The 24,414-nt window shown below is 45.5% G+C and overlaps 1 protein-coding gene across 2 annotated transcripts in view; it reads right to left on the bottom strand.

Annotated features, from left to right (window-relative positions):
- The window catches only part of WWP1 (WW domain containing E3 ubiquitin protein ligase 1), a 258,360-nt gene that overhangs the window by 188,733 nt on the left and 45,213 nt on the right, over positions 1–24,414 (bottom strand). For both annotated transcript variants that reach the window (XM_030216171.1, XM_030216177.1), the window contains exon 2: positions 2,278–2,368. In XM_030216171.1, coding sequence (XP_030072031.1) covers positions 2,278–2,347 — 70 coding nt within the window. In that variant the 5' untranslated portion in view covers positions 2,348–2,368. The remainder of the gene's footprint in view (positions 1–2,277; positions 2,369–24,414) is intronic.

Below are 24,414 nucleotides of genomic sequence, written 5' to 3'. Positions count from 1 at the left end.
ATACAAGGCGTCTGCCAAGTACATCAACCTTGTTCCCACATCAGGAAATTCTGCAGGCGGTTATATCAGTAACCTTCTGCACCCAGGACAGACAGGCTCTGGCCGCATATGAGCTGCACACTGCAGCCCGCAAACTTAGGGCCACAATCTCAAAGGAAAGCTTTAAGGTAGACTCCAGCTTAAGGTCCTAAACGTCCTTATTCGCCACACCACCTTGACAAGTGGCCCAGTTCCAACTGCTCCACAGGAGAGAGCTGGGACATAGCCTTAGCCACCCAAAGGCTAGACTCCGGTGTGCCCCACTGCGCGGAAATAATCTCCTGCATCGCCTAATGCACAGGAAAGGCCCTCAGAGGACTGAGCGTGCTAGCCATCTTTGGATTAGAGGCAGCAGGCTCAGGCACATCCAGGAGAGAAATACTTAAGGATAGTAAAGCCTTGGAAATAAACAAGGTGAGCTCCTCCTTGTGAAAGATCCTCACAGCCAAAGGATCATCAGACTCCTCGGCCAAAACCTCACCATTATTTAATTCCCATGAGGCCAGAGAGGGGGCAATGAACTCCCCTCCGAGGGGGGCTTGGGACTCCAAATCCGCCCCCAAAATAACTGCCGTCGCTTGTTGCCCAAACTGGCAAAGCCGCTGCTCCATTTCCCTCATCGGGACTAGAAGCACTGAGGGCAGCCTCATAAACAGGTTGTGCCCATTTTAACAAATGGGCCCTGTGTAATAGTATTACAAATTTGGGGGAGAACGGCCAGAGAATGGCTTTTAGGTAAAAGGTAAGCCAGAAGAGAACCTTCAGGTGTGGAAAGAAAGGAGGGGGGGGGGGGGCGCTGAGAGTGACTGAGAGGGCAGGGGTCGAGCAGCAGCATGAATGATTGCAAGGAGGGGCAGGGGCTGCTGAAAGTGATTGTGAGGGGGAGGGGAGAGGGGTTTGTTTTTGGTTTCAGCTGAAACAAACTGCAAATTTCGGTTGCTGGTTCAGTTTCATTTGAAACCGAGAATCCCGGTTTCAGTTGGCCTATAATTTAGAGTAGAGTATTGTGTACAGTTCTGGAGACTGTACCTTCAAAAAGATAAAAAGGATCAAGCTGATCCAGAGGGCAGCCACTAAAATGGTCAGTGGTCTTCATCATAAAGCATATGGGGAAAAACAAAGATTTTAACATACATACTTTGGAAGAAAGGCAGGAAAAGGGAGATATGATAGAGAGATTTAAATACCTCCGTGCCATAAATGTACAAGAGGTGAATCTCTTTCAATTGAAAGGAAGCTCTGAAATGAGGGGGCATCGGATGAAGGTAAATGAGGACAGACTTAGGAATAGTCTAAAGAAATTCTTTCTTACAAAAAGACTGGTAGATGCAAGTAATGGCCTCCCAGTAGAAATAGTGGAGACAAGGATTATAAAACATCGAACAAGCACAGAGGATTTCTAAGAGAGAGGAAGAGATAGTAGATGGTAAAGATGGGCATACTAGACAGGCCATATTCATCTTTATCTGCAGTCATTTTCTATGATCTCCTTTTACCAAAGTGCACTAACAATTAGTGCACGCTAAATGATAAGATGCCCATTATATTCCTATGGACATCTTATCATTTAGTGTGCTAAATCTGTTAGGGGTCCTTTTCCTAAAGTGTGCTATGTTTCTAAAGTGTGACATGAACTCCTTCTCTATCTTATACATTCTCCAAATCCCCCTTAATACTTGTGATAGCTTACTTCTCGTCCTGAGGGCAAATTAGATTAACCAATAATTTCCCAGTCTTGCTAACTTATCTATGCAACTTATATTTCTATAATTTTATGCTGCATAGTATTCTAATTATTTATCAATTCACTTATGAAAATTAGCATATCTATCTTCCACATCCATGTGTGGTATCTTTGTAGCTTCTGTGTATTGGTGTTTTTATGCCACTGGTACCATTGTTGGATACTTTTCTAGTTGAATCAAATATGTTTGTGTCACTTAACTGCAGGAAGGGCACAAATAATGAGTGGAGGATACAAGACAAGCCAGAGGAGGGATGAAAAATTACTAGAGGAAGTGGTGGTTCTCTGGTATTTAGCCAACAAACTTATTCAAATTAGTTTTTGTTTGTTATATGTGTGTCAGGGGTGTCTTAACAGTGTTTATTGGTTAAAACCTAAATTCAGAAGCCCTAATTATTAAGTTGAAAATGGTACCAGTTAGTTGCATACCAAAAAACAAAAATTATACCAGAAAATTAACTGCCCCTTTGCTATAATTGGTGACAGTAACCTACCAGTTACATACAGCTGTTGTCTTCTGTTATGGCTATTTCTGGTGTCAGGTCTTGGTGAGGCTGTGGCCATGACACAGTCTGCAACTTTAGCCTGCAAAATTAAGCATATTAACAGCACAAATTCAAGTTAAACTGCATAAAGAAGTATTGCCTTCTAGAAATATGAACCTAAATTTGTTAAAGTATCTATCCCTCAGCTGCAAAAGGAGGATTTTGTTTTTTTTCAATGTACCTTTTTGTTTTATCCAGCATATCTACGCTAGCCTTAGACCTCACTACTATACCTTGCAGTTAAGCCGATAAGAAATCATATTGTATATACAGAAGTAATAGAGGTATCAACTGGAAAAATCTAAGTAGCACACTCACTGCCAAAATTAACACACTAATGCACCCCCCCCCCCCACTCTAAATTCATAAGGCTCTTAAATTTAGCCCCTCAAGAATCTGGCAGTGACAGCCATGGGAACAAAGTCTGGGCATGGACTGAAAGTTAGTTTTGAATTCATGCTAGCCAACTAGGCATGCCAACCTCAGTTTTAAACTTAGCTGGTCAAACTTTGGTCAGCTAGATTTAAACCTAGTTCTAGTTATGTAGGCTGTCACTGAGAACTGGATTAAGGGCCCCTTTAACAAAGTCACGGTAGTGATTCCCACACAGCAAATGTGATGAATCCTATAGGAATTGAGTGGGCTTTGTCACATTTGCTGAACAGGGAATCACTACCGTAGCTTTGTAAAGGAGTCTTAAGTTGGCTGATGAAAATCTGACTAGCTAACTGAAGTGATTATTTGAAAATACATCCTTTTTGTCCAAAAGAGATTTGACCAAAAATGACTCAGTACAACAAATGCTAACAACACGTGCTCCTACCAATTAAAGGGCCAACATGACTCAGTAAATTAAGACTCCATCATATCAAGTCATTTTAAGAACCTGGTATGGCGTTTATTCATAAGAACATCCTAAACATATAAACGGCAATTTTAGAAAGCTGCTATTTACATGTGTACAGTAGATCTTTAGAATATAATATTCAAGGGTGCATGCATATTGTGGGCATGTTTTGAGCAGGCAAAAAAAAAAAAAAAAGGAAGAAAAAATGTGTACTTCCAACTTTACAACAGAAATACAAATACTTTCAAAAATCTGTATACTGGCATTTACACCTGCTCCAAGGTAGACATGTGTCAGTTAACTGCTCATTTTTACATGGGGTTTGCTTCAGAGATTGAGGGACAATTTGCTTACCTCCCTGGTGTTCTACACCATTTCAAAATGTACCAATAAATGCTTTTATTAATCTGATACTTATTTGGCACTTTCTGGACATCAAGTTAAGTAAGACATTTATGCACACAGGTTGCAAAATCAGCATATACATGGGTAAATTTCAGCACTTAGACTAGAGAGCTGCATGGGGACAGAAATCTAACCCATCCCCCCCGACCCCACCGCAAGTATTTCCTCCATCCCTGCCCCTGGCCCACCCAGCTCTGTCCCCACCGTACCCCACCGAAACAGTCACCTTGACCCCCCCCCCCCAACCAAGAAAGCCAGATTCTATAAGCAGTGAAAATACTGGTAAAAGTAACATAAATGCATTTTTTACATACACTGCTAAATACAAAATTTTAAAAGATGTACATTTTCAAAAAAAGCAAACATCCATGAGCATCATGTTCACCTTTCCTTTCCCTCCCATCCATATGCAGCATGACCCCACTCCTCTCCATCCCCTTCTATCCCATATACTCTATTTCCCCCTTTTCCCTCCCCCCCATGCCCCTCTTTGGCGGCACTTACTTTCACATTGGTACATGTAATGTGCACCTCTGGCCATTTCAAGCACAGCAGTATTATTCTGTATTTTCACATCTATTACACTGTTTCAGCATCACAGTTTTTGAAGACCCCTGAAGCAAACGGTTTACTCCACCGAAAAAACGGCCTTGTGTTGGGGTCCCTCGCTAATTTGATGTTTCAAAGACTTACGTAACGAAGGATGACATTGATCTAATGGGAAGTGAGACTTCACTCTGAAGAATGCCTGCAACACCTGATCAGTGCTTATAGACTGAAAAAAGGACCACTGATCAAGAACTAAAGGACAGCCCAATTCAGTTGGTAGGATTGGTTCTCAAATTGTTGAGTGGTGTTACATGTCTGCAAATACCCAAGCAAAATCCTGACTAGATCTTGGTCTTTGTATGTTTCAAAGCGAATGCTACATACCTGTAGAAGGTATTCTCCGAGGACAGCAGGCTGATTGTTCTCACTGATGGGTGACGTCCACGGCAGCCCCTCCAATCGGAAACTTCACTAGCAAAGTCCTTTGCTAGTCCTCGCGCGCCCGCGCATGCGCGGCCGTCTTCCCGCCCGAAACCGGCTCGAGCCGGCCAGTCCAGTATGTAGCAAGACAATACACTTCAAGGGAAGACACAACTCCAAAGGGGAGGCGGGCGGGTTTGTGAGAACAATCAGCCTGCTGTCCTCGGAGAATACCTTCTACAGGTATGTAGCATTCGCTTTCTCCGAGGACAAGCAGGCTGCTTGTTCTCACTGATGGGGTATCCCTAGCCCCCAGGCTCACTCAAAACAACAACCATGGTCAATTGGGCCTCGCAACGGCGAGGACATAACTGAGATTGACCTAAAAAATTTACCAACTAACTGAGAGTGTAGCCTGGAACAGAACAAACAGGGCCCTCGGGGGGTGGAGTTGGATCCTAAAGCCCAAACAGGTTCTGAAGAACTGACTGCCCGAACCGACTGTCGCGTCGGGTATCCTGCTGCAGGCAGTAATGAGATGTGAATGTGTGGACAGATGACCACGTCGCAGCTTTGCAAATTTCTTCAATGGAGGCTGACTTCAAGTGGGCTACCGACGCAGCCATGGCTCTAATATTATGAGCCGTGACATGACCCTCAAGAGCCAGCCCCGCCTGGGCGTAAGTGAAGGAAATGCAATCTGCTAGCCAATTGGATATGGTGCGTTTCCCTACAGCCACTCCCCTCCTATTGGGATCAAAAGAAACAAACAATTGGGCGGACTGTCTGTGGGGCTGTGTCCGCTCCAGGTAGAAGGCCAATGCTCTCTTGCAGTCCAATGTGTGCAACTGACGTTCAGCAGGGCAGGAATGAGGACGGGGAAAGAATGTTGGCAAGACAATTGACTGGTTCAGATGGAACTCCGACACGACCTTTGGCAGAAACTTAGGGTGAGTGCGGAGGACTACTCTGTTGTGATGAAATTTGGTGTAAGGAGCCTGGGCTACCAGGGCCTGAAGCTCACTGACTCTACGAGCCGAAGTAACTGCCACCAAGAAAATGACCTTCCAGGTCAAGTACTTCGGATGGCAGGAATTCAGTGGCTCAAAAGGAGGTTTCATCAGCTGGGTGAGAACGACATTGAGATCCCATGACACTGTAGGAGGTTTGACAGGGGGCTTTGACAAAAGCAAACCTCTCATGAAGCGAACAACTAAAGGCTGTCCTGAGATCGGCTTACCTTCCACATGGTAATGGTATGCACTGATTGCACTAAGGTGAACCCTTACGGAGTTGGTCTTAAGACCAGACTCAGACAAGTGCAGAAGGTATTCAAGCAGGGTCTGTGTAGGACAAGAGCGAGGATCTAGGGCCTTGCTGTCACACCAGACGGCAAACCTCCTCCAATGAAAGAAGTAACTTCTCTTAGTGGAGTCTTTCCTGGAAGCAAGCAAGATGCGGGAGACACCCTCTGACAGACCCAAAGAGGCAAAGTCTACGCCCTCAACATCCAGGCCGTGAGAGCCAGAGACTGGAGGTTGGGATGCAGAAGAGCCCCTTCGTCCTGCGTGATGAGGGTCGGAAAACACTCCAATCTCCACGGTTCTTTGGAGGATAACTCCAGAAGAAGAGGAAACCAGATCTGACGCGGCCAAAAAGGAGCAATCAGAATCATGGTGCCTCGGTCTTGCTTGGGTTTCAACAAAGTCTTCCCCACCAGAGGGATGGGAGGATAAGCATACAGCAGGCCCTCCCCCCAATCCAGGAGGAAGGCATCCGAGGCCAGTCTGCCGTGGGCCTGAAGTCTGGAACAGAACTGAGGGACTTTGTGGTTCACTCGAGATGCGAAGAGATCCACCAAGGGGGTGCCCCACGCTTGGAAGATCTGGCGCACCACTCGGGAGTTGAGCGACCACTCGTGAGGTTGCATAATCCTGCTCAACCTGTCGGCCAGACTGTTGTCTACGCCTGCCAGATATGTGGCTTGGAGCACCATGCCGTGACGGCGAGCCCAGAGCCACATGCTGACGGCTTCCTGACACAGGGGGCGAGATCCGGTGCCCCCCTGCTTGTTGACATAATACATGGCAACCTAGTTGTCTGTCTGAATTTGGATAATTTGGTGGGACAGCCGATCTCTGAAAGCCTTCAGAGCGTTCCAGATCGCTCGTAACTCCAGGAGATTGATCTGCAGATCGCGTTCCTGGAGGGACCAGCTTCCTTGGGTGTGAAGCCCATCGACATGAGCTCTCCATCCCAGGAGGGACGCATCCGTAGTCAGCACTTTCCGTGGCTGAGGAATTTGGAAGGGACGTCCCAGAGTCAAATTGGAGCAAATGGTCCACCAATACAGGGATTCGAGAAAACTCGTGGACAGGTGGATCACGTCCTCCAGACCCCCAGCGGCCTGATACCACTGGGAGGCTAGGGTCCATTGAGCAGATCTCATGTGAAGGCGGGCCATGGGAGTCACGTGGACTGTGGAGGCCATGTGGCCCAGCAATCTCAACATCTGCCGAGCTGTGATCTGCTGGGACGCTCGCACCCGCGAGACGAGGGACAACAAGTTGTTGGCTCTCGTCTCTGGGAGATAGGCGCGAGCCGTCCGAGAATCCAGCAGAGCTCCTATGAATTCGAGTCTCTGCACTGGAAGAAGGTGGGACTTTGGATAATTTATCACAAACCCCAGTAGCTCCAGTAGGCGAATAGTCATCTGCATGGACTGCAGGGCTCCTGCCTCGGATGTGTTCTTCACCAGCCAATCGTCGAGATATGGGAACACATGCACCCCCAGCCTGCGAAGTGCCGCTGCTACCACAGCTAGGCACTTTGTGAACACCCTGGGCGCAGAGGCGAGCCCAAAGGGTAGCACACAGTACTGGAAGTGGCGTGTGCCCAACTGAAATCGCAGATACTGTCTGTGAGCTGGCAGTATCGGGACGTGTGTGTAGGCATCCTTCAAGTCCAGAGAGCATAGCCAATCGTTTTGCTGAATCATGGGGAGAAGGGTGCCCAGGGAAAGCATCCTGAACTTTTCTTTTTCGAGATACTTGTTCAGGGCCCTTAGGTCTAGGATGGGACGCATCCCCCCTGTTTTCTTTTCCACAAGGAAGTACCTGGAATAGAATCCCAGCCCTTCTTGCCCGGATGGCACGGGCTCGACCGCATTGGCGCTGAGAAGGGCGGAGAGTTCCTCTGCAAGTACCTTCTTGTGCTGGAAGCTGTAAGACTGAGCTCCCGGTGGACAATTTGGAGGTTTTGAGGTCAAATTGAGGGTGTACCCCTGCCGGACTATTTGCAGAACCCACTGATCGGAGGTTATGAGAGGCCACCTTTGGTGAAAAGCTTTCAACCTCCCTCCGACTGGCAGGTCGCCCGGCACGGACACTTGGATGTCGGCTATGCTCTGCTGGAGCCAGTCAAAAGCTCGCCCCTTGCTTTTGCTGGGGAGCCGCGGGGCCTTGCTGAGTCGCACGCTGCTGACGAGAGCGAGCGCGCTGGGGCTTAGCCTGGGCCGCAGGCTGTCGGGAAGGAGGATTGTACCTACGCTTGCCAGAAGAGTAGGGAACAGTCTTCCTTCCCCCAAAAAATCGTCTACCTGTAGAGGTAGAAGCTGAAGGCTGCCGGCGGGCGAATTTGTCGAATGCGGTGTCCCGCTGGTGGAGAGACTCTACCACCTGTTCGACTTTTTCACCAAAAATATTGTCCGCACGGCAAGGCGAGTCCGCAATCCGCTGCTGGATTCTATTCTCCAGGTCGGCGGCACGCAGCCATGAGAGCCTGCGCATCACCACACCTTGAGCAGCGGCCCTGGACGCAACATCAAAAGTGTCATAAACTCCTCTGGCCAGGAATTTTCTGCACGCCTTCAGCTGCCTGACCACCTCCTGAAAAGGCTTGGCTTGCTCAGGGGGAAGAGCATCAACCAAGCCCGCCAACTGCCGCACATTGTTCCGCATGTGTATGCTCGTGTAGAGCTGGTAAGACTGGATCTTGGACACGAGCATAGAGGAATGGTAGGCCTTCCTCCCAAAGGAGTCTAAGGTTCTAGCGTCCTTGCCCGGGGGCGCCGAAGCATGTTCCCTAGAACTCTTAGCCTTCTTTAGGGCCAAATCCACAACTCCAGAGTCATGAGGCAACTGAGTGCGCATCAGCTCTGGGTCCCCATGGATCCGGTACTGGGACTCGATCTTCTTGGGAATGTGGGGATTAGTTAATGGCTTGGTCCAGTTCGCAAGCAATGTCTTTTTCAGGACATGGTGCAAGGGAACAGTGGACGCTTCCTTAGGTGGAGAAGGATAGTCCAGGAGCTCAAACATTTCAGCCCTGGGCTCGTCCTCCACAACCACCGGGAAGGGGATGGCCGTAGACATCTCCCGGACAAAGGAGGCAAAAGACAGACTCTCGGGAGGAGAAAGCTGTCTCTCAGGAGAGGGAGTGGGATCAGACGGAAGACCCTCAGACTCCTCGTCAGAGAAATATCTGGGATCTTCCTCTTCCTCCCACGAGGCCTCACCCTCGGTGTCAGACACAAGTTCACGGACCTGTGTCTGCAACCTCGCCCTGCTCGACTCCGTGGAACCACGTCCACGATGGGGGCGTCGAGAGGTAGACTCCCTGGCCCGCATCGGCGAAGCTCCCTCCGCCGACGTAGTCGGGGAGCCCTCCTGGGAGGTGGCCGCGGTCGGCACCGCACGCGGTACCGACGTCGGGGACCTCAACCTGGGCGATGGGCCAGCCGGCGCCACGCTCGACGGTACCGGAGGCGCAAGCACCGCCGGTACCGAAGGGGTAGGGCGCAACAGCTCTCCCAGAATCTCTGGGAGAACGGCCCGGAGGCTCTCGTTCAGAGTGGCTGCAGAAAAAGGCTGAGAGGTCGATGCAGGCGTCGACGTCAGAACCTGTTCCGGGCGAGGAGGCTGTTCCGGGCTGTCCAGAGTGGAGCGCATCGACACCTCTTGAACAGAGGGTGAGCGGTCCTCTCGGTGCCGATGCCTGCTGGGTGCCGAATCCCTCGGCGACCCAGAGCTCTCGGTGCCGACACGGGGAGGAGACCGGTGTCGATGCTTCTTCGATTTCTTCCGAAGCATGTCGCCGGAGCTCCCCGGCACCGACGAGGAGGACGTAGAATCCATCCGTCGCTTCCTCGGGGCCGAGGCCGAAGGAGGTCGGTCTCGGGGGGGCTGTACCGCAGGAGCCCTCAGGGTAGGAGGAGACCCACCCGAAGGCTCACTGCCACCAGCAGGGGAATGGACAGCCCTCACCTGCACTCCTGACGATGCACCACCGTCCGACGACATCAGCAGACGAGGTCCCGGTACCACCGACGTCGATGCAGCTATCCGATGTCTCGGCGCCGATGCAGAGGCCCGATGCCTCGATGCACTCGATGCAGGGGCGGCCGAGGAGGATGGTCTGGACGCTGACGACGTCGATGCACTCGAAGATCCCGGTGCCGATGCCGACGAAGAGCCCAAGAACAACACGTTCCACTGGGCTAGTCTCGCTACCTGAGTCCGCCTCTGAAGCAGGGAACACAGACTGCAGTTCTGAGGGCGGTGCTCGGCCCCCAGACACTGAAGACACGACGAGTGTCGATCAGTGAGCGAGATAACCCGGGCGCACTGGGTGCACTTCTTGAAGCCGCTGGAAGGCTTCGATGTCATGGGCGGAAAAATCACGCCGGCGAAATCAAAATCCGAAATGACGGAAAAAGAGCACCAAAACTTTAGAGGGAGAAAATCTCGACCGAGGCCGAAAAGAGGCCTACCCCGACGACGAAAGAAAACTTACCGGGGCAAAAAGCTGGAAGTACGGGGAGGATTGACACGAAACCCGGTGGAAGGTTTCCGGAGCACTTCCCGACTTAAGCAAAAGCTTTTCCGAAGAAAAAAACACGCTCAAAACAATTTGGACGCGCGAGGTCGACTTTCCGGGGCTCGACACGGCGAAAATACGACCGTACCGAGTGCGGACAAAAGAAGACTGGCCGGCTCGAGCCGGTTTCGGGCGGGAAGACGGCCGCGCATGCGCGGTGCGCGCGGGCGCGCGAGGACTAGCAAAGGACTTTGCTAGTGAAGTTTCCGATTGGAGGGGCTGCCGTGGACGTCACCCATCAGTGAGAACAAGCAGCCTGCTTGTCCTCGGAGAATTGATGTTCAATTACTGGACAATTCAATGTTGTGACAATCTTTATTATTATTATCACTGAATAACAACAGATTTTGAAATAAATAAATAAATAGCATAGCCAAATCTTTGTGTCTCTTGCTTTCTCTAGTCTCTCTTCCTAGATAGCTATATGGAAGAACTATATGATTTGAGCCCTCTTGTGTTGGGTTCAACAACCACCAAATGTTGCCAGATGCCATCTTTTCAGGTGGCTATGCAGATGTTGGATTAAGGGTAGAGCAACAGTTTCTAGATCAGAGGTGTCCAACCTCAGGATTCACCAGATCAGGATTTCCAGGAGTGGAGGAGTGGCCTAGTGGTTAGGGTGGTGGACTTTGGTCCTGGGGAACTGAGGAACTGAGTTCGATTCCCACTTCAGGCACAGGCAGCTCCTTGTGACTCTGGGCAAGTCACTTAACCCTCCATTGCTCCATGTAAGCTGCATTGAGCCTGCCATGAGTGGGAAAGTGCAGGGTACAAATGTAACAAAAAAATATATATATGCATGAGATCTATTTGTGTACACTGAACTCAGCCTTGAGCTTTCTGGAAAAGTTCTGAGGATTTTAGTGAACATATTGGGGAGTCCGAGGTTCCAAGACTAGCTGGAGAGTAGTCCTTTGGGGTCCCCTTCCCCCTCTCATATCAAGTCTGGTCAGAGATGCTTCAGGGACTATGAACAGTACTGGCTAAGAAGCTCCCTTTCACAGGAAGATGACCATGAAAATTGTTTCAACTCAGTTGGCTCCCACTTTGTCACAGACTGTAAAGTCCTTGATATTTTTCTTCACAATACCAGGTCTCCATTGCTGGCTTGTCCAATCTCTCATATGTTCTCCTCTGTGATCCACAAGGTTGACCATACGTAATAGCATTCAGTTGGTTAAGTCAACTACAGGTTTGAGAGCCTGGTTCTCTCTTGAAAAGGGGTCAGAGAAATGGTACTATATTTATTATGAAGCTCTCAAGAAGCCACTGTGATAGGTCATCATATATGAAAGATAGGGAAAGGTTTCTCACAATCCTATTCTGTTGTTGTTTTTTTTTTTTGGGGGGGGGGGGGTTGAGGGGGGGGGGAGGAGGAAGCATTACCATATGACTCCATCCAAAATTATCACCATGTATTTGGATTCTCTATCCTAGGTCTCCTGTTAGCAGCTTCAGAGATTTTCCTCTTGATCTAACCATGGCCCTGGGAACCTGATCAAGTCAGAGTGGTAGCAGCGGTCTTCCTCCATGGGGAGGGATTCTTCCCTTATTCAGAACAGAAAAAGTATAAGGCTACAGTCACAGTTTTTCAGGCCGTAGAATTCACAGGCTGACTGTTAAATATCTTGAAGAGCAATTTTTAGTCCTTCCTAGTCTATGGAATATATGGGAGTCCTTTTATCTCCAAAAGAATGGCTCATTTGACCTTGGATGAAAAAGGTTTAAAGTCTCACTATCAGTTTTCCAAATCTTCTGTTTCCACATCCACTCTAAGCATAGTACTACCTGCAGATTCCAGGCTCCAGATGTAGTACCTTGAATATGGCCATACATTCATCTCACACAATTTTCTCACCTCTTGGTGTGATCTCCACAACCCCAGAACTGCAATGTCATTTTCTCTCCCTACAGCAGTGGTTCTCAATCAGTCACCAAAAATTTGACATAGAGAACAAGCCTGCGGTTTCCTTAACCCATTTACAGCTAACATTAATGCAAATGTTCCCAGATGCCAAAAAAATCAGAAGTCTTTATTTTATATTAAGATCTATATACTTTTCCTAATCATATCTAAATATAGAACCAGTAGATTTACAGTCTCTGTGCTTGGTTTAAATTGCTTATTATAAGCCAAATTATTCTGTGTGAAATGTTCTGGAATACACGTATATTTTAAAAATCCATACACTTCTTGTATGGTAATATTGCAATCCGCAAGGAGAATTGTTTTTGAGGTACAAAGGTTTGTGTTTTAAAATATGAATGATATACAAAAATACTTCAATAGTGAAGTGTACTATTTGCTGCAAAATAAAGTTGTGTGTTTGCAACGTCATCTAGTTAGGGCTACAATGCCCTACAACGGTACATTCTACTTAGGCTGCCGAGTGTGCTGGTGGAAAATTTGTTATTTAACTTTTTACTGGCTTCAAAGATGTAGAATTTTAAAATATTTTTCTTGCCCTGATCACAATGACACTTCCAAAAGAAAAGACGCCTCCTAAAAATAGAAGCAAGCAGGTAAAAGATATGAGCAGTTGTTCAGATGAACCTGAAGGTGAAGGGCCCGATGAAGTAATATCTAAACCTTAAGTGTATGCCACAAAATGAAAGGCAACTAAAGTTCAGCAAACGTGGCAGAAACCAGTGTACAGTTCCCAGCCAACCAATAAATGAAAAGCACAATGTGTCACACCTTATAATTACTCTAGTTTATAAAACAAAACTTGATTTATTCCAGGAGTGTTTCAATGAAGAAATAATCAACTTTATAATAGATCAGAACATAAGGTATGCTCACCAGCAGAATCGACTCAGCTTTGACCTGAACCATTTAAAATTATGGTTCTTTCAGGGTGTCATACTTTTTACAGGCTATCACGGACCACCGAGAGAAATTGTGCACTGGTAAAATGCTAAAAGGGAACCGCCTTTCTGTGGTTACAAGCAAAGTGGATTACATATTATATACAGGTACTTATTTTGTACCTTGGCAATGGAGGGTTAAGTGATTTGCCCAGAGTCACAAGGAGCTGCAGTGGGAATTGAACCCAGCTTCCCTGGTTCTCAGGCCACTGCACTAACCATTAGGCTACTCCTCTACTGAAGACTGCAATGTGAAAATTGTGATTGATGTTATGAGTCAACAAACATATCAAGACATCAACAGAAATCTACATTTGTGTGATAATACTGCCATTCAACAGAACAAGTTGTTCAAGATACATTGCTATGTAAGTCTGCTGAACACATTTTTAAATTTGGCGTTTTTCTCACACAACTTAAGTACCGATGCACAGATAAGTACATAAGTGCATAAGCACTGCCACGCTGGGAAAAGACCAAAGGTCCATCAAGCCCAGCACTCTGTCTCCGACAGCGGCCAATCCAGGCCCCAAGAACCTGGCAAAAACCCAGAATTTAATAACGATCAATGGACTTTTCCTTCAGGAATCTGTCCAGACCCCCTTTAAACTCAGCAAGGCCAGCTGCCGTCACTACCTTCTCCGGCAATGAGTTCCAGAGTCTAACCACACGCTGAGTAATGTTCCATTTTTTGGTGGATACTCCTGCAAGATATTCATGAAGGAGAAGCCCATTCAATTTGGTTTCAAGGTCTGGTGCCTCTGATCATCTGATGGTTATCTATCAATTTCTTCCATATACAGGTATACAGGTTGAGGAGACAAATTTGATTATGAATTATGTTTTGCAGCAAGTGTCATTATGAATCTGCTTCACGTTGTTGCAAATCTCCAACAATCTGTAAAATATTTTGACAATTGTTTTCACTTCTTATAAGCTTACCATCAAGCTCCAACAGTCAAACTTTCATGCAATTGGGACTGTACGTGAACAACGACTAACTGGAATGAACTACAGGACTGCGAATCATTGCAGCAAAAAGAACACAGCAGTAATGAATATGACTTTGATATGAAAAGCAAAGTACTGGATGTAAGGTGGAATGACAATTCAGTTGTGATTTTGGCCAGTAATGTTCAAAGTACTGATCTACTTCTTATTCATAAAAGATTTTCATACACTGAGCAGGAAGTGGTCAGTGTTACTCAATCCAACCTGATAGTAGCTTACAACACCAACATAAGTGGAGTGAATGTACTGGACAGCTTTGCCACCAAACCCAGAATAGCTGTGACAGAAAAGAAATGGTGGTGAACAGTTTGTAAATTACGTAGATGTAGCCCTGTACAATGCATGACGGTTGCATCAACTGGTCTATGGCAAAAACGTAGATCTGCTCAAGTTTTGTCACTGTGTCTCTATCCTGATCTTGGTTTCAAAAGGTCCTGATGTCAACGAGATCTCCTCTACCAGAGAACAGCTGCAAGGCATGGCTTCATAACTGAAGAATCTGGCTGACCCAAATCAGCATATCTTAGGTCATCACATCATCAAAAATCTTGTCAGAGGAAGATTTTGTTGTCGTGAATGGAAAAGCACCACTTGCTATATGTGCATCAGATGCCAGACTGGCTCTGTGCTTTGATTAGGCTCTGGAATAGATAAAAGTTTACTGATGTTGTCAGTAAGTTTCATTGGAATTTGCCTACTATTCAATCCTATATTGAAAAATTGTAAGCAACATAGTCCCAAATTTCTCACTGATAAATTGAAGATTTAAACTTCTTATCTACAAACTTCTTTGAGAAAAAATAAAAAATTAGCAACTTTGTTTTATAAACTGTTAACACTAAAGTAATTTCTGTTTAAGAACACTCTATATTTCCCTTGCATCATTTGTAATAATGAAATATTTAGGAGTTTCATTTATTCAGCTGTGAATTTTAGTGTTCCATGTATTACACACATGAACACTGTCTGTCAGGTAGGTCACAACAGAAGGATGAGAACTAGAGGGACCAGAAAGAAACTGGTCTCCATAGATATCTCCCAAAGTAAACACTCTCCTAGTTAATTCTCCCCTGTGGTGAAAGCCTTGTTGGGGGGGGGGGGGGGAGGCTCCCAGCTGGGGGCCAATGGGTCTATAGCTAGGCCAGGGCAAACAATCTAGCCCTCCATCAATTCCATAGGAGTATTCAACAACGAAACACCATTAGCTGATGCAATTGCATTGAGGACCCCTAGTAACCCCTCAGGTACCAGCCATGATGCAGGATGGAGTTTCCAAATCTGCAGCTCATGCAGCCAGCACTGTCATTATGAAAACAACATTATTTTAAAGTTGGCATTCTTGGAACCATGATGTATGAAAAATGTAACCTGATCAGGGATAATATGGACCAGCAATATAAAAGAAAAAGGAAGAGAGGCAAATACTCTTCACAGCTGAAACTAATACTGTAATGTGGAAAATAAATTTCAACTTGCATGTGAAACTATGCATTAAATAATTATCAATTTGACAAATGGAAGGAAAAAGCCTCACTCAGTCCCCAACATCTAAATAAATAAATAAGAGTATAACATTGGACTTAAGACGATGCGCGATCACTCCACATGTATAAAAAAAAAAACCTTCCAGCTTGCACTTAAAATGTGCTAGCTGTACTATAAACAATTTAATACATGTATATATTTAAAAAAAAAGATTTTTCAAGAAAGTAAAACTCATCTGTGACTAGTACCAGAATTTGAAGTTTTTCTTATTAACCTCTCTGCATGCTAATTTTATTTTAATATTAAGTACATAAAGTACATAAGTAATGCCACACTAGGAAAAGACCAAGGGTCCATCGAGCCCAGCATCTTGTCCACGACAGCGGCCAATCCAGGGCAAGGGCACCTGGCGAGCTTCCCAAACGTACAAACATTCTATATATGTTATTCCTGGAATTGTGGATTTTTCCCAAGTCCATTTAGTAGTGGTTTATGGACTTGTCCTTTAGAAAACCGCCTAACCCCTTTTTAAACTGTGTCAAGCTAACCGCCTTCACCACGTTCTCCGGCAACAAATTCCAGAGTTTAATTATGTGTTGGGTGAAGAAAAATTTTCTCCAATTTGTTTTAAATTTACTACACTGTAGTTTCATCGCATGCCCCCTAGTCCTAGTATTTTTGGAAAGCATGAACAGACGCTTCACATCCACCTGTTCCACTCCACTCATTATTTTATATACCTCTATCATGTCCAGGGCCGGTCCTAGGGTTTCTGGCGCCCTCCTGCTGCCTATTAGTCAGCGCCCCTACCCATCCAGAGGCGGGATCACTATGGATCCGCCCCTACAGTAGTCACACACCTTTTACTAGCCATGGCATCATTGAAAATATTACACTGTCTTCCCTTCCCTCCATCCATGTCCAACAATTCTCTCCCTGCCCTCCCCTCCATCCACCCATGTCCAGCACCTCCCCTGCCCTCCATCTATCTATTCATCCATATCCAGCAATTCTCCTCTCCCTAGCTGCCCTCCTCCATCCATCCATATACAGCAATTCTCCTCTCTCTCCCCTCCATGTCCAGCAGTTTCTCCTCTCTCCCTGGGCCCTGCCCTCCCATCCATGTCCATCGATGCTCCTCTCTCCCCTTCCCTCCTCCATCCATCCATATCCAGCAATTCTCCTCCCTCCCCTCCACGTCCAGCAATTTCTCCTCTCTCCCTGGGCCCCGTCCTCCCATCCATCTCCATCCTTGTCCATTGATGCTCCTCTCTCCCCTTCCCTCCTCCATCCATCCATATCCAGCAATTCTTCTCCCTCCCCTCCATGTCCAGAAATTTCTCCTCTCTCCCTGGGCCCTGCCCTCCCATCCATGTCCATCGATTAATGCTCCTCTCTACCCTGCCCTCCCGCTCCCATGTCCACCTGCCCGCCCTCTTCTCTGGTTTAAATCTTGTGTTTAAATTTACCTCTGACGTCGCAGCAGCTGCACAGCATCAGTGAAAGCGCTGCTGTCGTCTCCCAGCCTTCCCTTACCTCGTTCCCTCAGAGTCCTGCCTTCTTCTGATGTCATTTCCTTGTGAGGGCGGGACACTGAGAGGGAACGAACGAGCGAAGGGAAAGCTAGAGACGTCGGGCAGCAGCGCTTTCACTGACGCTGTGCAGCTGCTGCGACGTCAGAGGTAAATTTAAATACAAGATTTAAATGCCCCTGGGCGGCGCGGGTACCAGAGCAGGAAACCGAAGGCAGGGCTGCTGTCGGGGTCCAGGAGCTGAGGTAAGTGGCAAGGGTAAACATGGCGTGGTGGCGCCCTCCAGAGGTTGGCGCCCTCCTGCCATGCTTACCTCACTTATTGGGTTGGACTGGCCCGGATCATGTCTCCCCTCAGCCGTCTCTTCTACAAGCTGAAAAGCCCTAGCCTCCTTAGTCTTTCTTCATAGGGAAGTCGTCCCATCCCCGCTATCATTTTAGTTGCTCTTCACTGCATCTTTTCCAATTCTGCTATATCTTTCTTGAGATGCGGCGACCAGAATTGAACACAATACTCAAGTTGCGGTCGCACCATGGAGCGATATAACAGCATTATGACATCCTCACACTTGTTTTCCATACCTTTCCTAATAAAACCCAACATTCTGTTCGCTTTCCTAGCCGCAGCAGCACACTGAGCAGAAGGTTTCAGCGTATTATCGACGACGACACCCAGATCCCTTTCTTGGTCTGTAACTCCTAACGTGGAACCTTGCATGACGTAGCTACAATTTGGGTTCTTTTTCCCCACATGCATCACCTTGCACTTGCTCACATTAAACGTCATCTGCCATTTAGCCGCCCAGTCTCCCAGTCTCATAAGGTCCTTCTGTAATTTTTCACAATCCTCTCGTGAGTTTACGACTTTGAATAACTTTGTGTCATCAGCAAATTTAATTACCTCGCTAGTTACTCCCATCTCTAAATCATTTATAAATATATTAAAAAGCAGCGGTCCTAGCACGGACCCCTGAGGAACCCCACTAACTACCCTTCTCCATTGTGAATACTGCCCATTTAACCCCACTCTCTGTTTCCTATCCTTCAACCAGTTTTTAATCCACAATAGGACATTTCCTCCTATCCCATGACCCTCCAATTTCCTCTGTAGCCTTTCATGAGGTACCTTGTCAAACGCCTTTTGAAAATCCAGATACACAATAACAACCAGCTCCCCTTTGTCCACATGTTTGTTTACTCCTTCAAAGAATTGAAGTAAATTGGTCAGGCAAGATTTCCCCACACAAAAGCCGTGCTGACTTGGTCTCAGTAATCCATGTCCTTGGATGTGCTCTGTAATTTTGTTAGTATTACTTTGTAAATTCTTTTTCTCTTTTCTTCCTTCCTTTAATGGCTACATGTAATACTTTGGCAACACATATAAGCGCCTAAATTTGGCTTCTACATGCCTAATGACTGAATCACCAACTACAACAGCTGTCCTAACCCTTCCCTCCTAGGCAGAAGCTCCTAGAGACACTTCCTTAATGCGAGAGGATATTGCATCCCTTGATGGGCAGGTCCTGACTAAAGGATTACTTCCTACTTTACCAGAGTGATGCTCTCCTTCTAGGAAACTTCCATCCTCCAAGGCAGCACAGGGGCTGCCAGACTGAATGTGGGCATTCTCTACAACATCCCTATAAGTCTCCTGTATGCACCTCTCTGTCTCCCTCTGCTCCTCCAATTCTGCTACTCTAACTTCAAGAGAGCGGACTCGTTTTCTGAGAGCTAGATGCTGTTTGCATCGAGCACACACATATAACCTCTCGCCAATTGGGAGATAATCATATATGTGACACCCAGTGGAAAGACTGGGATGGCACCCCTCTTGCTGCTGGACTGCTGCCTGCATCTTAGTATTATTATGTTTAAACTTCTTAAGTTACTAGGGATATTAGATTAATATAAAGAACCTTAAGATTATATGGTATACAATGGGGCTCATTTTCAAAGCACTTAGCCTTCCAAAGTTCCATAGAAACCTATTGAACTTTGGAAGGCTAAGTGCTTTGAAAATATGTGATTTATTTAATGTTTGCTTCTCAGAAAGCAATTACATGTAATTAAAACTAATGAAAACTCCCTTCTTGTTATCCTAATTAGAACAATTGACTATTAGTTAAGACTATAAAATGAAGAGATGTGCTAGGGGTGGGTGGAAATAAAGACTAAACTAGGCCCTGCTGTGCTTTCTAGAGGCTATCTGTTAATGCTGTGTGCAGTGGTTCAAGTTTTAGAAACTATGGGGAAAAGCATAGAGAGCCTAATAAAGTTTGCTTTTTTTTTTTAATTATGTCTTTATCAATAAACCTACCTTACCCCAACCTTTAAAGCACAGCGTAAAAAACATGTTCATTTACCCAGAGAAAAGTCCTCTTCTTTCAGAACTTCGTATGAGGGACTTTGTCTAAAGCTTTCTAAAAATCTAGATACACATCAACTGCCTCACCTTTATCCACATATTTATTCAAGCCTTCAAAAAAACTGATGAGACAAGACATCCCTTGATATTGACTCTGTCCCATTAAACCATGTTTATCTACATATTCAGTAATTTTGATCTTTGCAATCATTTTTATCATTTTGCCCAACACTGACATCAGGCTTACCTGTCTGTAATTTCCCAGATCAACGCGTAACCCTGTTTAAAAACTGGTGTTACACTGGCCACTTTCCAATCTTCAGGTACTATGGATGATTTTAATGACAGGTTACAGATCACTAATAATAGATTGGTAACTTAATTTTTGAGTTCTTTCAGTGCCCTGGGATGCATACCAGGCATTAACAAATTTTATTTGTATCTAGGAGCCAGCCCAAAAATCTAGAAGCCAGACTTGGAACAACTGGAATTATTTACGCACATTTATAAACTACATATTCATAATGTGCTCAAAGTGATATGTGTCAAACTATATATTATAGTAGCAGGAAAGGGATGAATACATAGTAACATAGTAGATGGCGGCAGAAAAAGACCTGCACGGTCCATCCAGTCTGAATAAGAGGCTACTGTTCTTCTTCAATGCCCATCCACCTGCAGGGTATCTCTCATCTGGCAATTGGAGAAAGGCTTTAGGCTGCGGTTGCTGAGGCAATGGAAGAGAGGCTAAAACTGAAGCTATTAGGGGTGGACAGAAGTGTATCCATCCACCTCCTCCTAGAAGCTGCAGATACTTTGGAATAAGACAAAATCCAACAAAAGCACTTTATGAATCTATGTAGCAAACCTGTTGAACTAAATGGCACTAACTCCCGGGCTTCACACAGCTCATACCCTACTTATAAAAAGCAGCACTGCAAATATTACACCAGGCCCTAGAAAACCAATACACCTCCAACTGGGAAAACAGGATAAGTGACACTGAAGTAAACAATAGTAACAATATCTCACCTCTGACAAGTCCTCACCTAGAAATAAATTAAAAGCCCTGGGATGTCAGACTCCACCCGCAATGAAACACTGAATTAAAAAACATAGAAATGCATTCCATCACTGTGTGAAATACAAATTTATCGGAAATGTACAGTTCCAAAGCAGACATGTTCCAATTACAAAATGTAAGAAAAGGTGTTCTTGTTTTTTTCCTCTTTGTTATAAAAGGGAATCTTAATAAAAATAAACTGACAAGGGACGATCCAAGATGGCGTCTAGAGCGGTGAGAATGTTTCTTTGCTCCTGAGACTCTCTGAAGCAATAAGACGCTAGGAACGTTTCCTGTATGTTAGTATGGGGAAACGAAAAGGAAAAGCTAAGATTCTTACCTCCTCGAACCTAGCTTTAGTTCCCCCTGTGTGTCAGACTACTTTGGAGAACTTCGCGGTGACAGCGCTCGGGGAGCAGATGCTCGCTTCGATGGGTTCCGACCAAAGTATAGAGGGAGTGTCGCTGAGTCCTCCCTCCAACACAGCCCCCCTGTGACCCGGAAGGGATCTGGACCTGGCGGTGACACAGCAGGCGGAGGGGGGCCTATCAGCACTTCAATCCCAAGCGGAATAACAATGGAGGGGATGCAGGGATTGCCGCTCTCCTCGTCTGCTGCTCGGGGTGTGACTTCCAGTGGAAATGGAGGTTTGTCAAGGACAGCTGTGGTGATGCTGGAGTCGCTATGGGGTTTGAGCTCTACCTTTTTAACAATTTATAACTCCTTCAAGGGAAACATTTTGGAACTTAAACAGTCTTGTCATAATCTGACCGAAAGTGTCCAGGAACAATCAAATAAGATCAAATAAGGGGAAGTTACCCAGCTTCAAAATGTTACCTCTACGCTCATTAAGGAGTGGGATATTCAAGCACGTAAGCTTGAATACCTTGAAAATCAAGGGCGCAGAAACAATCTGAGGATTTTAAATTTCCAAAAATCACCATTAATTCCTGCTTTGGAAATGTTAAAAAAGTACTTTGGTGAAATACTGGGGATACCAGCAGAGGGCTTTCCGCCCATAGCTAGAGCCCAGTATATAACAGGGACTTCAAGAATGTTAGATGGACTACCTCAATCTGTTTCAGATCTAAATTTGATTGAATTCCTGGAAAGCTCATTAGAAGTGGTGACAGAACGAACTACACTTTTGGTGACATTTGCCTTAGAGCCAGACAGAAATAACATTTTTCATATTTATTTTCATCATATTAATGCTCTTTTTTGGGGGAGTAAAATCCAGGTTTTTCCTGATTTGGCTAGGGAGGATACACAAAAAAGGAGAGAATTCTTGGTATATAAACCAAGGGTTCCCAACCTAGGAGCATTGTTTAAGTTAAAGTTTCCTTGTATGTGTCTTGTATCTCTAAACTCTAAAAATTATGCTTTCTTTGACCCCCAAAAATTGCTACAATTTGTAAGTTCTAAAAAAAGTGAGAGGGTTCCCTTGGTGACACCCAATAGTTAATATGCTATTTAATCGGCTAGCGTGTATTGTATTGCTCTCAAAGCTCTAATGGTATAAAGTTTTTCCTTTTTATTTTTATTATTTTTGCTAGTATCTGGATCCCAAACTATTGAGGACAGAGTTAAAGGGGAAACATTTCTTTGGTTGTAATTGTATATATCCTTTGTTTTGATTTACGAATATTGCTTATTGGAAATGTAAATGTAAAAAACTAATAAAGTTAAAAAAAATAAAATAAACTGACAATTGCCATGTGAGAATGTTTTTTTTATACAAAATAAATGTTTTCTACTTTTTGTTGTCTGGGCATTCTTTTTTACTAATCATGTTGGTCCTGAGGCTTTGGGTTTTTTTCTGCCTTCAGTGTATTATTCTCCTCAACTCACCCCCTCAACTGTCCCCTCTCGGTCCTCCATCTCCTGTTCACCAGATATCTGGCTTGGCTACCACCCAACTGCTGTTTCACATTTCAGTTCCCCCCTGCTCATTTTCCCCCAAGTTGGCTCTATCTACAGCCTGCCCTTGTAAGCCCCTTCTCTGTCACTCATCCTTACCACTAGCTACGGAACAATGTACTCACTCCCCACTATACCCAACAGGAAGCAATGGGAAACTTGACAGGGGATACAGGAGAAAGGAGAGGGGCTGTAGACAGGGGATAAGGAAGAGCGACAGAGAAGGAGCTTGAGTTGATGAAGAATGAAAGATGGAAGTAAGTAGATGATGACTAGGGAGGAGTACTAAGGGATGAAATGGTAGACTAGACAGTGAGTGAAAGACAGAGGAAACAGAAGGCTGGGGAATGAGCAAGAATGGGGGTTGGAAAAAATGGGGAGGAGATGAGGGAAAGGGAAAGATGGGTTGGGAAGGGGTGTGAAGAGAATATAGAAAGCTAGTAGGTAGATAGATGATTGTTAAAGCTAGTAGGGACTATGGGGGGTGAAAAATAGAGGTAGGGGGAGACATCTGGGAGACCCATGAGGTGATTTCACAGGAACTGGCCTGGATGCCCAGAGGCTGATCTGTTGCCAGAGAGAGGGCCCCTTGTACCACCATACGAGGTGGTCCTCACCGCAGAACATGGCCTTGAGTATGAAGGGGTGTGATCAAAGTGGCAGGTCCCACCTCTTCAGAGCTACTGAGGAGTGTGGAGCGCGGTATTCTGCTCCGCTCAAAAAGGGAAGTGAAAGGGCGGGAAGAAACTGAGGCTCTTATGGTACCTATGGATCTACATTTGCAGTCAATAAAGATGTCAGAACCTCCTTTAGCAGTGAATACACTTCTCACTCTGGATGCTTCCCTAACGTCAGTGGGTGGGGGGGGTCCATCCCTGCCCCCAAAACCTGCTGTTGATTGGGAATTGGCAGACACACCCAGAGAAGGAAATGGCTCTCATCAAAGTGAAGCAGTTACTGAGAGTGAAGCCATTACTGAGAATGCCACCGTTCATTCTTCTTCTGATGTTGCAGGTACAGACCCCAGAAAGGTACTCTCAAGTGTTTCTTTTCAATATACTGTGTTACCTAAACCTTCCTCACTGGATATAATATCCTTAAAAGACATTTATGTGAAAACTGTATCTGAACACGATTCCAGATTGCTCACGGTGGAAAAGGGTTTGGAGAAAGTCAAGTAGCTCTTGCTGCAGCATCGAAGCATAGCTTGATGACTCATCTCCAAATTGAGAGCTTAGAAAACGCAAATAGAGAATGTAATTTGCACTTGCTTAATTTTCCTGTTACTCATTATTTATCCCCTATGGAATTGTTTAAAATGTATGTTAAGGATGTTTTGCAAATGACTATTGATGTTAATGATGTTAAGAATGCTTTTTATTTGCCTAGGGGAGTAAAACAGACCAATCAGGAAGGGGAGTTTGATAATTTAAGTTCCCTAGATAGCTTGGATCTGACTAAATATTTGAAATCTTCACAGGAAACTACTCTACTGATTACATTGTGTTCTGTTGAAAAGAAACTGATGATTTTGAAGACTTACTTTAAGAAAAAAAGTGTTCCATTCTTTGGGCAGATGGTTTTAATGTTTCCCAATGTGGCCAGGGTTACTCAGATGAGTTGTAAAGCCTTCCTACAGCTTAAGACTGGTGTCTTAGCTGTGGGGGCTAATTCTTCTTAAAATTTCCATGCAAATGCCTGGTCAAATATGCAAATCATGTTTGTCTTTTTTTTTGGATCCTGCA

Source organism: Microcaecilia unicolor, chromosome 1 (genome assembly GCF_901765095.1).
Source record: "Microcaecilia unicolor chromosome 1, aMicUni1.1, whole genome shotgun sequence".
Taxonomy (NCBI): Eukaryota; Metazoa; Chordata; class Amphibia; order Gymnophiona; family Siphonopidae; genus Microcaecilia; species Microcaecilia unicolor.
The sequence above is the reverse complement of the archived record's forward strand: the minus strand, read 5'-3'. Positions and strand labels throughout refer to the sequence as shown.